This window comes from Tamandua tetradactyla, chromosome 23, assembly GCF_023851605.1.
Source record: "Tamandua tetradactyla isolate mTamTet1 chromosome 23, mTamTet1.pri, whole genome shotgun sequence".
Classification (NCBI taxonomy): Eukaryota; Metazoa; Chordata; class Mammalia; order Pilosa; family Myrmecophagidae; genus Tamandua; species Tamandua tetradactyla.
Genome location: NC_135349.1, coordinates 26,020,784 through 26,034,614, shown reverse-complemented (window position 1 = coordinate 26,034,614; position 13,831 = coordinate 26,020,784). Strand labels below are relative to the sequence as shown.

General features: G+C 42.6%; 1 protein-coding gene across 3 annotated transcripts in view; it reads right to left on the bottom strand.

Moving 5' to 3' along the window:
• Positions 1-13,831, bottom strand: part of GTF3C1 (general transcription factor IIIC subunit 1) — a 114,266-nt gene that overhangs the window by 57,708 nt on the left and 42,727 nt on the right. For all 3 annotated transcript variants that reach the window (XM_077141450.1, XM_077141451.1, XM_077141452.1), the window contains 9 exons: positions 10,136-10,272; positions 8,840-8,993; positions 6,231-6,334; positions 5,316-5,500; positions 3,574-3,849; positions 3,140-3,285; positions 1,765-1,862; positions 1,164-1,260; positions 868-1,045 (listed from right to left, as the gene is read on the bottom strand). In XM_077141450.1, coding sequence (XP_076997565.1) covers positions 868-1,045; positions 1,164-1,260; positions 1,765-1,862; positions 3,140-3,285; positions 3,574-3,849; positions 5,316-5,500; positions 6,231-6,334; positions 8,840-8,993; positions 10,136-10,272 — 1,375 coding nt within the window. The remainder of the gene's footprint in view (positions 1-867; positions 1,046-1,163; positions 1,261-1,764; positions 1,863-3,139; positions 3,286-3,573; positions 3,850-5,315; positions 5,501-6,230; positions 6,335-8,839; positions 8,994-10,135; positions 10,273-13,831) is intronic.

The window sequence follows — 13,831 nt, the reverse complement described above, 5'->3', positions numbered from 1 at the left end:
TTCACCGCTATCACCAAGGCATCTCTGTCTTGGACAAGAGTTACAGCCTCCCTGCTTCCATCTTTGTCCGCCTCAGGCCATTCTCTACACAGCAGCTAGGGTGACTTTTTAAAGACTAAGAGATCTTGTTACTCCCTTGCTCAAAAACATCTGATGGTTTCTTGTCACTTTTAGAACAGAAGCTCTTTATTATGTTCTGTAAGGGCCCAGGGTCTGGCTGCTGCCTACTTCCCCACTCTCAGCTGCCACTCTTCTGCTCATCCCACTGGTCTCTTCTGTTTCTCCAAGATGCCAAGTTCTTCCCCCAACTTAGGTCTTTGCACTTGCCCTTTCCCCTGCCTGGAATGCCCTTCCCCAACTTTGAGAATGGCTGGTTCAGCTTCCTTCTTTAGGACTCAGAACAAATGTTCCCTATTAGGAAAGGCAGCTCTGACCACCCCATTTAAAATACCCCCTGAATCACCAGCCTATCTCCCACCACTCTATTTCCTCCACAGCACGTATCATGCTCTGCATTTCTCTTGTGATGTATGTGCCTTCTCCCCTAAAATCTAAGTCTCAGTAAGGCAGGGAGAGGGTGGCGTCCCCTCCCTGCATGGTGAAGTATAGGAAATGGCTCATGGTAGTTGTTCCATAAATACCTACTGATGAGCAAACGAACAGAGATGGAAGTGGAGTGGGGGACTCGGAGGACTCCCCACTCAAGACCACTACTCTCCTTTCTGAAGGAGCCCCAAGGGTGCTGTAGCTCTGGGGAGTTGTCTGAAAATCTTCAGGCTAGGTGACCTCTGGTCTCTTCCAGCTCTAAATTCCAGTGAGCAACAGAAAGGAGGAAAAGCAGTGAGATCCAGTAAAGACAGACAGTACCTAATGGAGTATTGAGGCAGACACATTGCAGATCAAACCAATAGTTCTCCACATCTTGCATTGAGTTCAGGACGTATAGACGCCTTTCAAAGGGCCGAGTGCTGTGGGCGAGGTTATAATGAGGGTCACAGATGGTGGTGTCAACAATGACTGCATTCTTCTTTAAGAAAATAAAGACCTACAAGAGAGACAGTGGACAGAGAGTGAGGGTACCCTGGAATCAGTGCTGGACTTAGCTGCTTGAATATTGTGTTGAACAGTCAGGATCACCAGCATTTAAGCTTGAAAGATGTTACCTGATCTTTATCCTGGAACTTTTCTGTAGGACCAAACTGTACCAGACCCATGTAGCACAGTCTCTGCAAGTTTTCCACTACTGAAAAGATGTACCGTCTGGAAAGAGAGGGGCACAGCAGGTCTCAATCACACCATATGCTCTGCTGTCATCAGAGATCTGCAACTGGGGCAAGGGATCCACTTACTACTTCTCCCCTTTCCTACCTGGCAGTATCTGTAGAACTGACCAGAAGCCCTGCACTGTGCTGAGGCCCAGAACTACCCTTCCTAACACTCAACAACATCAACAGAGCACTGATCCTACACTGGGGCTTGATAGAGAAAGCAAAAGAAACAAACAAACAAAAAAGTCTCTGATATTTATAGTCTTTTTCTGCCAGTTTTACTTTAAAAGAACCTTCAATCAAGGAATAAAATTTAGCAGCCTAAACTTGATTTGCCCCATCCTTTCATAGTAGGCTGAATTAATGAAAATCCTTAGTGTTTACAACATGGAAGACAGAAATGTTTTCCTCTTTCTGGTGACTGATTACTCAGCATCTTAACTTTAAGGGACTCATTGTGGCCAAATGCCACTTTGATCAGTTTCAGTGACCTCACCTCTTGAACAAAAGCTGCTGTCGGATGGGCCTGGGGAGAAACCGGATCAGTGTGTGCTTCTTCAGAGGGTCATTCAGAAACTCCTCGAGGTTGTCTACCTAGGGGAGTGATTTTCAGGTTCAGCATACCCTGAAGGCCAGCGTAAATTATAAGAATCATGAAAAAAGGGCAAAAATGAGCAACCTCTGCTTTGACAAAAAAAAAAGAATCATGAAAAAAATGATACCACTATTTTCTGGACTGCAGTTTCCTTGAACCTGATTATCAGCCTGATGGTGACAGTGTAACCTCCCTTCTGACGCCAACCCTCCCTCCCAGCCTATCTGCCAACCAGTGGATGCAATAAATGGATGCCCTCAGGTATATTTATATGCTGAGCATATTTATATGCTGAGCATATAAATTGCTTAAACATTTCATGACTGGGGGCAATATGGCAATATGGATATTTATATTTAAAAAAAAAAGGAGAAAAAGATAAGGAGTTCCTATTCTCTCTGAAGCCAGTGATTCTACTTCTAACCTTATCCTAAAGGAAGAATCTTGGTGCTTCCCACAAACATATCTACCAAAAGGTATTCACAATATGTCATGGATAATAGCAAGCTACTAGAACCTTAATAGAGCACTGGCTTAACAAATCAGAGTATATGCAAAGGATTACTATGAATCTACTTAACAGCAAATTAAAAATGTATGGTATATGGAAAATAAGATAATGTTCATTGGAAATAATATATGTAGAAGAGTAAATACGATATAATCTCAATGCAGTTAGAAGCTAAGTGTCAGTGATAGGGAGGTATAAGGGCATGGGGTTTTCTTTTTGGAGCTATGAAAATGTCCTAAAATTGATTGTGGAATGTAAGCGCTGCTCTGGGATGATACTGAAAGCCATTAATTGTACATTTATATGGACTGTATAGTGTGTGAATAAAGCTATTAAAAATAAAGTTGCTACGAACATAAAAAAAAATGTGTGAGGGGGGACTCTCATACAAACAAACATGGAAGGACATAGGAACAAAGAGTAGAGGAAATATAAAAAGTTTTAGCAGTGAATATGTCTGAGTGATGAGGTCATGGGTAGTTTCTACTTCCTCTTTTTTATTATTTACCCAATTTCTAAAAACAACCTGTTTTATTATTGCACTTTATTTGCTTGTCTGTCTATCTATTTAGAAGAATAAGTCTTTGAAGTATTTCCCTTGACTGACTGACTAACCATCCAATCATCCACCCCTCCATCCATCCATTCATCTGAGCAACTCAGAGTCTTTTAGTCTTCTCCCTTGACCAGGTGAGTACAGACCTCTGATGGGGAGCAGATAGACTAGCCCCCAGGACCTGTGACGGCCTCAGGGGCCACCCATACCTTGTAGCTGACTTGTATAATCTGGACGAAGATGGAGAGGGGCAGGCAGAGGAGAATGTCGCTGACATGAGCCCAGCCGAAGCCAAAATCTCTGTGGGGTGGGATGGGAGGGACGTAGCGCATCCATGAGGCATCATCCACATAAACTAGAGAACAAATCCAAGTCAGTTCCCACAGACAAAGAAGAAGGCCTTAACGGTGACATCATCTCACCAGAGGGACCTTGATTCCCTCTCACTACCAACTCCAACAAATTCCCACTGCTCAGGAAAGAAGCAGGTAAAGAAAGGGGTCCAGAGTGACAGGAAGTTAGGATTAAGTCTTTGTTTGGGATTCAGGTAATTGAAAAGGTACAGATGAGGGACAGTCATGCTTCTCTCCAGATGCAGTATGGCCTGCCTGTCCTAGCTCTAGGCATGGCAGGGACATCTCACCTGTCTCTGCGGCGAGCTCTACTTCAGCTTCCCAGGAGGTACCCTCTTGGCTATCTTTGGATGGGGCATTAGAGGAAGCCTCCAAGTCACTTCCAGAGGTGGGCTGGACTCCTGTCCGGCTGAGCTCCTGCTTTCCAGGTCTTCTTTCACTGCCTCCTGGCTTCTCCACTGTGTTGCTGTCGGGGTGCCCGTAGATCAAGTACCACAGAAACATGTGGATCACCCGCAGGCGAGGCATTTTGGGCAGGAACCCTAGAGAACGCCCAAGTCCGGGAACTAGGGCAAGAAGGGGACAGGGGTGGTGCTTGAAAAATCCAAGATTAAATGCAGTTTAAGTCATTCAAACAATACTGAGTGCCACAAGTCCCAGGTGCAGGGAGACAGCAATGGACTAAACAGACATGTATCCTCACCCTCAAGGAACTTACTTTCTAGTGGGAAAGGATAAGTAATAATAAAATATATAAGATAGAATGACATATGGAAATAGCTACTGCGCAGAAAATAAAGCAAGAGAGGAGGAGGAGGGTTAAAATTCTAGAGAGGTTAGGGAGGGTCAACCTGGGAAGAGGGCTTGGACTAATGTCCTGAATTGGTGAAGGCAGGTCACGCAGGTACCTGGGAAGATACACCCCAAAGCAAACACCCTGTGTATGAAATAAGGGTGAGCCAGTGACGGGGTAGAGCAATGAGAAGGAAAGCAAAGGCCATGAGGCCAGAGTGTGATGGAGAAGGATTCTGGCTTGATAGGGACTGTGTGAGATATTCCAAAAGCTAGGTTCTTTGAAAATAGTTTACTTCTTTGTTGATATAAACAACTTGCTCCTTGACTTTCCCCACTAAAATGAAAGGCATGAGAAAAGGCAGACATAGTAACAGGGCATGGAAGGCCCTGTCTTCCTGTCACTCCTTATCCCTTGGAGGAAAAAGCACACTGTGTCTTGTATCCTCCAGTGCCTGGGTTATTCAATGGCACACACTCATGCCCATATCTCCTTTCCAGTCTCTCCACTGTCTAACTGGGAAACCTTGAGAGTAAGCCCAGGCTCAAGCAACTGGACCCCTTAGAGAGGGAAGTCATGCAAACGGCCTCTTCCATGTACAGTCCCTAGGACATGCTGTGTTCCACAGTGGGACATCTCAGCCTGACAGAGGCCTATTGGCTGGTCCAGAAGTCAGGTTTGCCCTTCCCCGGCCAATAGGTATGCATAGGGCCAGGAGAGGAGAGCACCCCAGAGACAAAGCTTTGGCCACCTGCATATGCCCTGCACACTGGCTCCATGGTGAATGGGGGGAGGCAATCCCACTGGATACCGGACACCAAGGAAATTATGGGAGTACTTAGACTTGTTCTGACTATAACAGCTAGGGGGTAGGAGGAGGTTTGTGGGATCAGAAGATGCAGAGATTTTCCATGGTTTACAGAATGTTCTAGCCCAAGGAGATTCAGTGGAGAAAATTAATTTTTGTGAATAATTTTTCATATTTTGGTCTGGCATATTTTCATTTGTGTCTCTTAATAGCCTTGTATATGCTGTGCAAGAATTATGCCCATTCTGGAGACAGGCACACTGAGCTGACCAAAGTGACGTGACCAGCCCAATCTGGCCCAGGCAGAAGTCAGACCTGAGTCTCCTGCCACAGCCCAGTGCTCAGATGTAGAATACCAAGGGACTCGAACGCCATAATCATTGGCCAATCATTAGATGAAATGCAAACGCTAATGAGAAACCATTTTTTACCTATAACGGGGTTGTAATTTTTAAGTTGGGTTATGCCCATTTTCTCATCAGTTTTCTTCATTCGTCCACTTTCAGGTTTAGAGGAAGCATTCGAGTGAGAGTCCCCTGATCCACTTGGGCCCTCTTTTCCTTGACTTTCTCCTTCTGCCTCCCCTTGGGGCACTGGTGGCTGGGAAACTTTAACCCTGGAATTCAAACATAAGATTATCATCACACATTGTGAAAATCAAGGGATGAGGGAGAAGACTGGGTCTGTTAACTTGTATCAGAAGAATGTGGCCCTGGGATTTCAAACTCAGTTACCCGAAGGGTGAGGCAGATGATGTAAATTACTAAAATGTGCCAGAGCACAAAGACATCTGGGAATGGCTGGGGCTGGGGTGACCTGGAGTATCTATGTGCTAGGTCTTCTGACATTTTCATAAATTTTAAAGAATTTATGAAATCAGGAATGCACAACAGACACAAAACAACATCTGCAAGCCAAATCCAGCCTTCTGCCTGCCATAGGCAGCCTCTAATTCAGACCTACCTAAGAACTTTCCCCCAGATCTTGTATTTTCTCATAGCCCATTAGATAGCTGATGAACAAGATCAGAGAAGACCTCAAGCGGGCATCTAGAATAACTTATGAAGACATCATGAGACTGAACAAGTTTTGGCCATTGCAGGGCTTGTGACTTCGAGTGCTCTGTCCACACTCTATCAGAAGAGAATTAAGGGCATGAGGATGTTTTTTCTTCAAGAACCCAGAAACAGCTTGTTGTTTAGTCTAGAGGATCCTGGAACACAAACACTCCCTGACATTACACAAGTATTAAAAAGGACTTTTTGGAAAACTGCTTTAGGATGGAAACACACAAGTGCAGAGAGCTTCACTGTGGATTCTTGGGGGTGGGGGGTTCTGCCTCTTGCCTGTTTGCTGTACTCGAATTGGAGATCCGGAAGCGGACCTGCTCAATGGCACTTCTCACAAGAGGGTCATTCTGGTCCATGGACGGGTGAACCACCAGATCCACCTGCAGAGAGAGGTCAGAGCACCCCACAGGGTGGGTAGGGCTGAGGGAGACTTAGTTCCACAACTCCATTCCCCAGTGGAGCACTAGTTAGACCTTTTTCATCAACATTTCCAAAAGACAATTATGAGATTAAAGTAAATGTGCTAAACAGTTGGCCATTACAGCTACTGGCATCAAAATCCCCTGAATGACTAAAGGATAAAGCTCTGCCATTGAGGCAAGGCTGCTGTGCTCAGATGAGGAATCCTAGCTGAAACCTAGAACCGTTCACCCCGCAGGCCCCTTAATGGATAGTCACAGCACACTGGTCTTGGCTATCTGGTGGACTGCCCCTGATGCCCCCCTCCTGCTATCTGAGAATTTCCCATAGTTGCTTGTGAATCCTGAGGGCTTCCATCTGGAAAAGGTAAGCAGCTTCCATTAATCTCCTCTAGCTGAGACTACTGGCATGGGACTCCTGCCAGGCATGCTTCTAAGCAAACTGGCAGAGGATTTAGAGCTGCTTTTGTTGTTTTCCCTTTTCTAAAGTACTGAAGCTGAACAGTTAAGGTGGTTATCATTTCATGGACAATATTGAGGATGAAAAATGGAAGCTGTGTGGAAGGGAAATAATTTTAATGCTCAGGAGAGAGAGAAGTGAAATGTAGCAGAATGGGTGTGAGTCTGACAGCTGTGCAGCCGAGGGCAAAACAAGATGGCTTGCGCACCCAGAGCTGGGCTTTTTCCTCATTTCTGTCATTAGCAGGAGAGAGCAAGGTAAGGTCTTCTAACTGTGCCAACTTTGGCCATCAGACTTTGTGCCAAAAAATGGGCCAGGGAAGCTGGGTAACAGGGGACAGGCTCTTTGTGGCTCAGCCTCTTCACCCCTCATTTGTGAGATGGGACCCACCTCCTGCTGTGTCAATTTCTTTGTGCTTTTGAGAAGCTCAAATGAGATTCAGTTAGCAATATTTCAGAGAACTGAAAAGCATGGTTCAAATGCAGGTACAGCCAAGTGGCCCAGCAACCTTTCCAAAGACGCAGCAGATGGAGCAGGATGCAGCAAAGGCCAAGGCTAAAGCTGGACATGTCAACTCCAGTCCACATGGCCCCAGCAGATTGGAAAGCAGCAAAGTCCCTGGGTGCTAGAAAAAGTCCTGTCGAGGAACTTCAGCCTATGCTAGAGGAAAACATATATTACTGCAGTCCTTTCCAGATGGAAAAACAGGCTATTGCTGGGACCTGTGGTGGCAAGTGGGCTCATTCCTGGGTACTTTTACTTTTGGGGTCACATGGTCCCCACGGTTTCTCTGCTGTCCTCTCCCCCTGCACTCGTGTATGACCTGATGGATGGGGCACCAAACATGCGCTGGGAGACAAAGCTGAAACCTATGCCAGGGGCACTCCCTTCTCCACACCTAAGCTGGGGCAGATTTTCTTGTCCTCATTCACTCCACTGAGAAGGCTGCAACTCCTAAAACTTGATTTATACAAAAGAACTTTGAAGATCAGCAGAAATCAGAGGTGTTTCATTCTGATGGACTGGAACTTTTCCTTTCCTTCAGGGTCCTCCTGCCATGGTCAAGGGACATGTGACAGGCTGGCTAGAAATGGGGAGGAAGTAAGGGGAAGGGAACTTTATTGTTTGACTTTAAAAAGACTTAGAGCACATATATTAAAAAAAAAAAAGACTTACAGCTCATACAAAATAGATAATGAGGGTTATCAATCTGGAATGGCACAAAGTGCTTAAGTTATTTTTTGTATTGTTCTGTATTTTCAAACGTCTCAGAAAGTAACATCAGAAAAAACAGGAATGACCTTGCTAGCTTATTAGGAAAGCAAAACATCAAAGCACAGCTCTCTGAAGGCAGGGATTTAAAATGTAGTCGGGAGAAAAAAAGGGAAAACAGAAAATTAAAAGTGACTATCCCCATAGCACTGTTCCTTTTGTCCTAGGGCCCAGCTGCATTATCTCAAATTACTCTGACCCTGAAAAATTTATGCCTCAGAATATGTACAAAGCAGCTGAACTGCAGTTGCCATGGGAATGATGCCAAACCTTAAATTTTATGGAAACAAATGAAGACAGAAGAGATGTGCTATTCCCTTTCAGATAACCCCAGCATGCATCCTAATTGAGTTGCTGCCATCATTTCCTTTGGGATATGTTCCCTCAGATCTCCATGGAAAGTGATGTTGCTGCTTAGCCTAAATTGATCTTGCTGCTCAGTCTAAATGTTATTTAATTTTTCCTAACACTACTCTACTGAACTGCAATATGCCACCATTTTCCCTCCTCTCTGTTAAGGGTAGATGCAGAGCTGGACCCTGCCCTTTTCCATTTCCAGCTTCCTTCTGTAAGTGGGGATAATCCTTGCTCCCCAAACTAGGAGCCTAATGGGTAATCCCAAGTTACTGGTAATAAAGAAACAACTGAAATATGACAATGATTAGAGAGGCTAAACAAAAAGCTGCCTGCAATGGAAGGCTGGCTTTGTGGGCATCCGAAGAGTCCATAGTTACCTTCTTCTTGATGCCATCTTGAATAACTGTAGTTCGGTACAGCCGCAAGAGCCCTTCCTCAGACAGGTTCCGCACTAAGCGAACAATGGACTTCTTACAGCATTTGGTGGATACACCTTCCTGCTTCTCCTGATCCATGACCATTTTCTGAATCCTGGAGTGTCACAAAACAAGCAAAACAAAATCCCAATCTCAACAAGGAGAGCCTTTCTCCACCCAAACAATCGAGTTGTGTCTAATAATATCCAGGAGAAACCAGGGAAGAATTGATGGAGGTTTTCACCCTGGAAAGGTTAACTTTCCAAGATGTTAAAGAGCACTGTCTCTTGGTCAGTAACTCAGCTAAAGACAAGCCACATCATTCATAGTAGAGTCAGTCTGAGACTTGGAGCTGGGAACTAGAGAAATGACATGCTTTGTGACACCGATGGAAAGAGAACCCAAGTACCATGGTGGAAATCTGTCTTCATTAAGTCTGCATTACTAATTTAACAGTCAGCTCAGGAATGTTCTAGTTTGTACTGGTCACTCAGATCTGAAGCTCTTTTTAAGTCTCTTCTTGATAATTTGTCTTACTCTCTCGATCTTACTCAGTCACTCTGGTGATAATGCTAGATCACAGGACATAGAATGGCAGGGGCGGGAGGGACATTAAGGACTTCTAACCAAACACTTCACTGCAAAGAAGAGGGGACTGAGGCAGTGGTCTCTGTAGATGGCCTCTCTAGCCCCTAGTTAGAAACAAAGTGAGTGTAAGAACTCAGGTCCCTAGACTCAGGGTGCGGTTCCTCTGATACAGTGGCTTGCACGCTGTGTGCCCCAGAACCCTATGGTATATTTGCAGGATCACATCGGAGTTCAGAGCCTCTTACCCCACCACAAATACAGCAGATCCACTTCTGTTGCTTTTGTTTCTGCTATCATGTAAGATTTTGCTTGAACAAAATGCTCCATGGAGAAAAATCAAAGTTCATAAACCAATGCTATTATCCACCTAAGTTTCTTCCCATCTTGTCCTCTGCACCAAATTTCCAAGGAAAGGGAAATATGCTTGCCCTATGAGTTCTATTTCTTGCATAATCATCCTTCCTGTTTAGTGGATCCATATTCCTTAATGTCTGTACTTTTTAAATAACAGGAACAAACTATAATTCTTTCTACCACAAAGACATAGTACCAGAATTTATAGAGTGGAGTGGAGATCTAAATGCCTCTCAGTCATTTCTGTGGATTGTGATGACTAAATGGTATAAGAATTGTTGTTAGTGCAAGACAGACAGATAGACTATTCCTTACGTAAATAAGCTCTCAATTAAGCGAAGATTGGTTACAGCTTCTATGATCAGATTCCTGCGTTTCAGTAGTCGGTAAGTTTCATGGGGTTTGTCTTGGCCCGGGCCGTGCTTCCCAGTCTTCTGGGAACTGCTACTGTCCTAGAACAGAGATGGAAAACACAGAAGACAAAGGGCTCAGCAAGGCTCAGGTGCCAGACACCACTCTTGCCACTGCCCTTTCTCTCTTCATAGAATTTCTACTCCCATATTTACTGAAGGAAAATCAACAAGACTATCTTCCCCTAAAGGATTCCACTACCCTATTATTTCAGTGCTTAGAAAATAGTAAAGACATCTGCCAGCAGTGGATCCTGGGGAGCTTTACAAAGATCAGCTGCTTTCAGAGTAGGGATTTGAGACATCTACTATAGCAATTCCAAGAGGAATAGAAAGCATCCTTTTTTTTCCTTTTCTTTTTTAAAGTTGTATTTTATTTTTTAGTCAGATGCCTGTTGATGACATGCCTGAAAATTAACCCTTTAGAGAATTTCACAATTTTATGGAAAATGGTGTTAATTCATATAATTATTATGTGGTTGGTAATATGTTATTAAAAGAAATAAGGCTTTATTCCTATACACACTTATGCTATGGTTTTAGTGTTCATGCATTTTTAATACTTTCAGTTTCTACATGTAAGTTGTACAGAGTATAACAGAACTGCATTACAAAAGTAAGGTCTAAAACATTTCAGTAAATCTTGTCACTTGTCTAAAGGTTTTGTCTTTGAAGATAATAATTAAGAATTTCTACAAGTAGTATCCATAAATGAAATACTCAGTTTTGAGATTTCAGTGTACATTCATTCCATCATTAGATGAGCACATAACGCAGTTGTTGCCCCTGCATTTTTTCTCTTGAAAACACTGCCTTCTGACAGTTAATATACTTCAAATTAGTGCTATAATATTTTTGTTGTTTTCATAATGTTATTTTGTAACCTAGAACCTAGTTTTCTAATGCAGATGTGTTTTTTTAATAAAAATAATTAAATCATAGAAATTTAGAGCTGGAATGGGGCTTAGAAATCACAAAGTTATTCTCTCATTTTGCATATAAAGAAACTAAGATGTCATGATATAGTAACTAGTCTAAAGTCATATTGCTAATCCATAGTGACCTCCTCATTTCTTTCACTTCCAGACTGAGGTTCTATCTACCAATTTTAAGTATTCACATGTTTGTGATAATATGATTTAAATGTTTGCTTTTTGTATCTCTCCAAATAGAACATAATTCAGCTGTGTTAGAAAAATGGAATTTGATTATTGTAAGAAAAGACATTTTGTTTTTCAAAGGTTTTTAGATAGAGATAAATTTTACAGAGGTAGATTCTTAAACAAATAAAAGAAAACATGACCAGAATAAATTAGGAAATGCTTTAGTTTTTACTTTAAAAGATGGTCCTTAGAAAAAAATGTTATTTTATAATTATGTGGAAATGCCTAAGTGTAAAAAAATTTTAAATGTGTTGTAAGTTTGTTAGGTAACAAGGTTGTAATTAGTTTTACTTCAGCTTTCTCAGAGAGGAAGTTTTAATGATGTTTTCAGTACATATAAGCGAAAGAGCCACTTAAAGTTTTCTTTATAGAAAATCAAAATACATATTTCATTTTGTATTAAAATAGGGAAGTACGGAAATACTATTTTCAGAGTGACCAGATGGTCTTTAATAATATTTATAATGGCAGTTTGGAGATCTAAACTTGAGATCTCTTTAAAATAGATCTGTGTGTTTAATGCTAATGTGTAAGTTTCTATATACTCGCAGAAATGTATATTCTCTGCATAATGCTTACTTATTAGAACTTTGCTAATAAAGCATTTTTGTTTCAGTTTCTGAATACATTTGTGTTACAGCCAACCTTCTCTTTGTAATCTAAATACAATCTGCACACATTGTTATCTATAGGTTAAACATGAATTAATATTGGCTTACATATACTATTTACAGTGCATTATTTCAGATCTCCACATCTACTATTTTAAAAATATATATTTTTATTGTAAAATATAACATACATAGAAAGCAAAGAAAGAAAAAAGCAATAATTTTCAAAGCACACTTCAACAAGTAGTTACAGAAAAAATTGAGTGCTTATGTCATCGGCTACTATTCCACCATCTCAGATTTTTCCTTTCAGCTGCTCCTAAACACTGGAGGCTAGATGGAATGTTAAAAATCATTATTATTATTTTTTTTTACATGGGCAGGTACTGGGAACCGAACCCAGGTCTCCAGCATGGCAGGCGAGAATTATGCACTGAGCCACCGTCGCACCCAGATGGAATATTAATATAGTGTTTCCGCAGACATACTTATTTGTTAAATCTTATTCCCTCTCCTATACCACCTCCTTCTCCCCTGACCCCTCTCCCAATCCACAGGAACCAGTGGGCGATGCCCATTCTGACTTTTTCACGTTGAGAAGGGGTGTTGACACTAAAGGATAGGGGGATGTAATTAATTGATTATTTTGGAGATTGTTCCTCTGGGTTTCAGGATTTATCTGACCTAGGAACCCTCTGGGAATTACAGGTTCCAGGAAAGCAAACAGTGCATGAAACCTTTATAGAGTCTCAGTCTGAGCCCTAGGTGTTCTCAAGATCAACAGGAATGATGCTGGCTGGGGTTTAGCAAACCACGGTAATCAGCACTATCTAATTGAAGCTTGCATAAAAGTTGCCTCCAGAATAACCTCTTGATTCCACTTGATCTCTCTTGGCCACTGATGCCTTATTTTATCAGATATCTTTTAATGCCTCTTTCCTTCCCTTGGTCTAGAAGGCGTTGCTGGTCTGGAAGGTGTTGTTGACCCCACAGTGCCAAGACCAGACTCATCCCCAGAAGCCATGACCCCATTCTGCCAGGGAGACCTTCATCCGTGAATGTCATGGCCCACGCAGGGGGCAGGGCAATGACATTCCTTGTGGAGTTGGGCCTAGAGAGAGAAAGGCCACATCTGGGCAAAAAAATGGCTACTTTGGAAAGAACTCTAGGCCTTGCCATGGGTAGTCTTAACTTCTCCCCTACAGAAACAAGTTACATAAAGGCAAGCCTCAAAATCAAGGGTCTAGCCCACTTTCCTGGGAGTCCCCAGTGGTTATGAGGGTAGCCAGGGCTTCCCAGATGGGAAAGTTTAACAGTCCATTATATATATATATATATATATTTTTTTTTTTTTCCTTCGTACTCTCAGGGGACTCCACCAACACCTCCCAATTATCAGCCTACCACAGTCTGAGATGTGCCATGGCAGAGAAAGCATCCTTTTAATTTTCACTTGGTTCTTCCATAGTGGAAGGGAAGAAACTGACATACTGAGCAAACCACATGCCACTCTATTAGGCCTTTGTCATCAAAACCTCCCAACCACCTTATTATTGTTCCCATTTTATAGAAGAGGAACCTGGAGCTCAAGGAGGCTAAGTAACTGTCCAGGGTCTCACAGAGAGTGACTGTGTGCCTGGATGGGGCTCTACCTCAAGGTCTTCAATCTCCAAATTGAGCAAGCCATGCTGTCTCTCAGAGAAGTATATGGTATGAAGCAGGAATGGGCTTTCAAGTTTCATGTAGGTAAACTGGTGTAAATGGGGAGTGAAAGAAGAAGGGAAGTGAAGAACAGGTCAGTATTTGTCTTTTATTTCTGTCTTAACG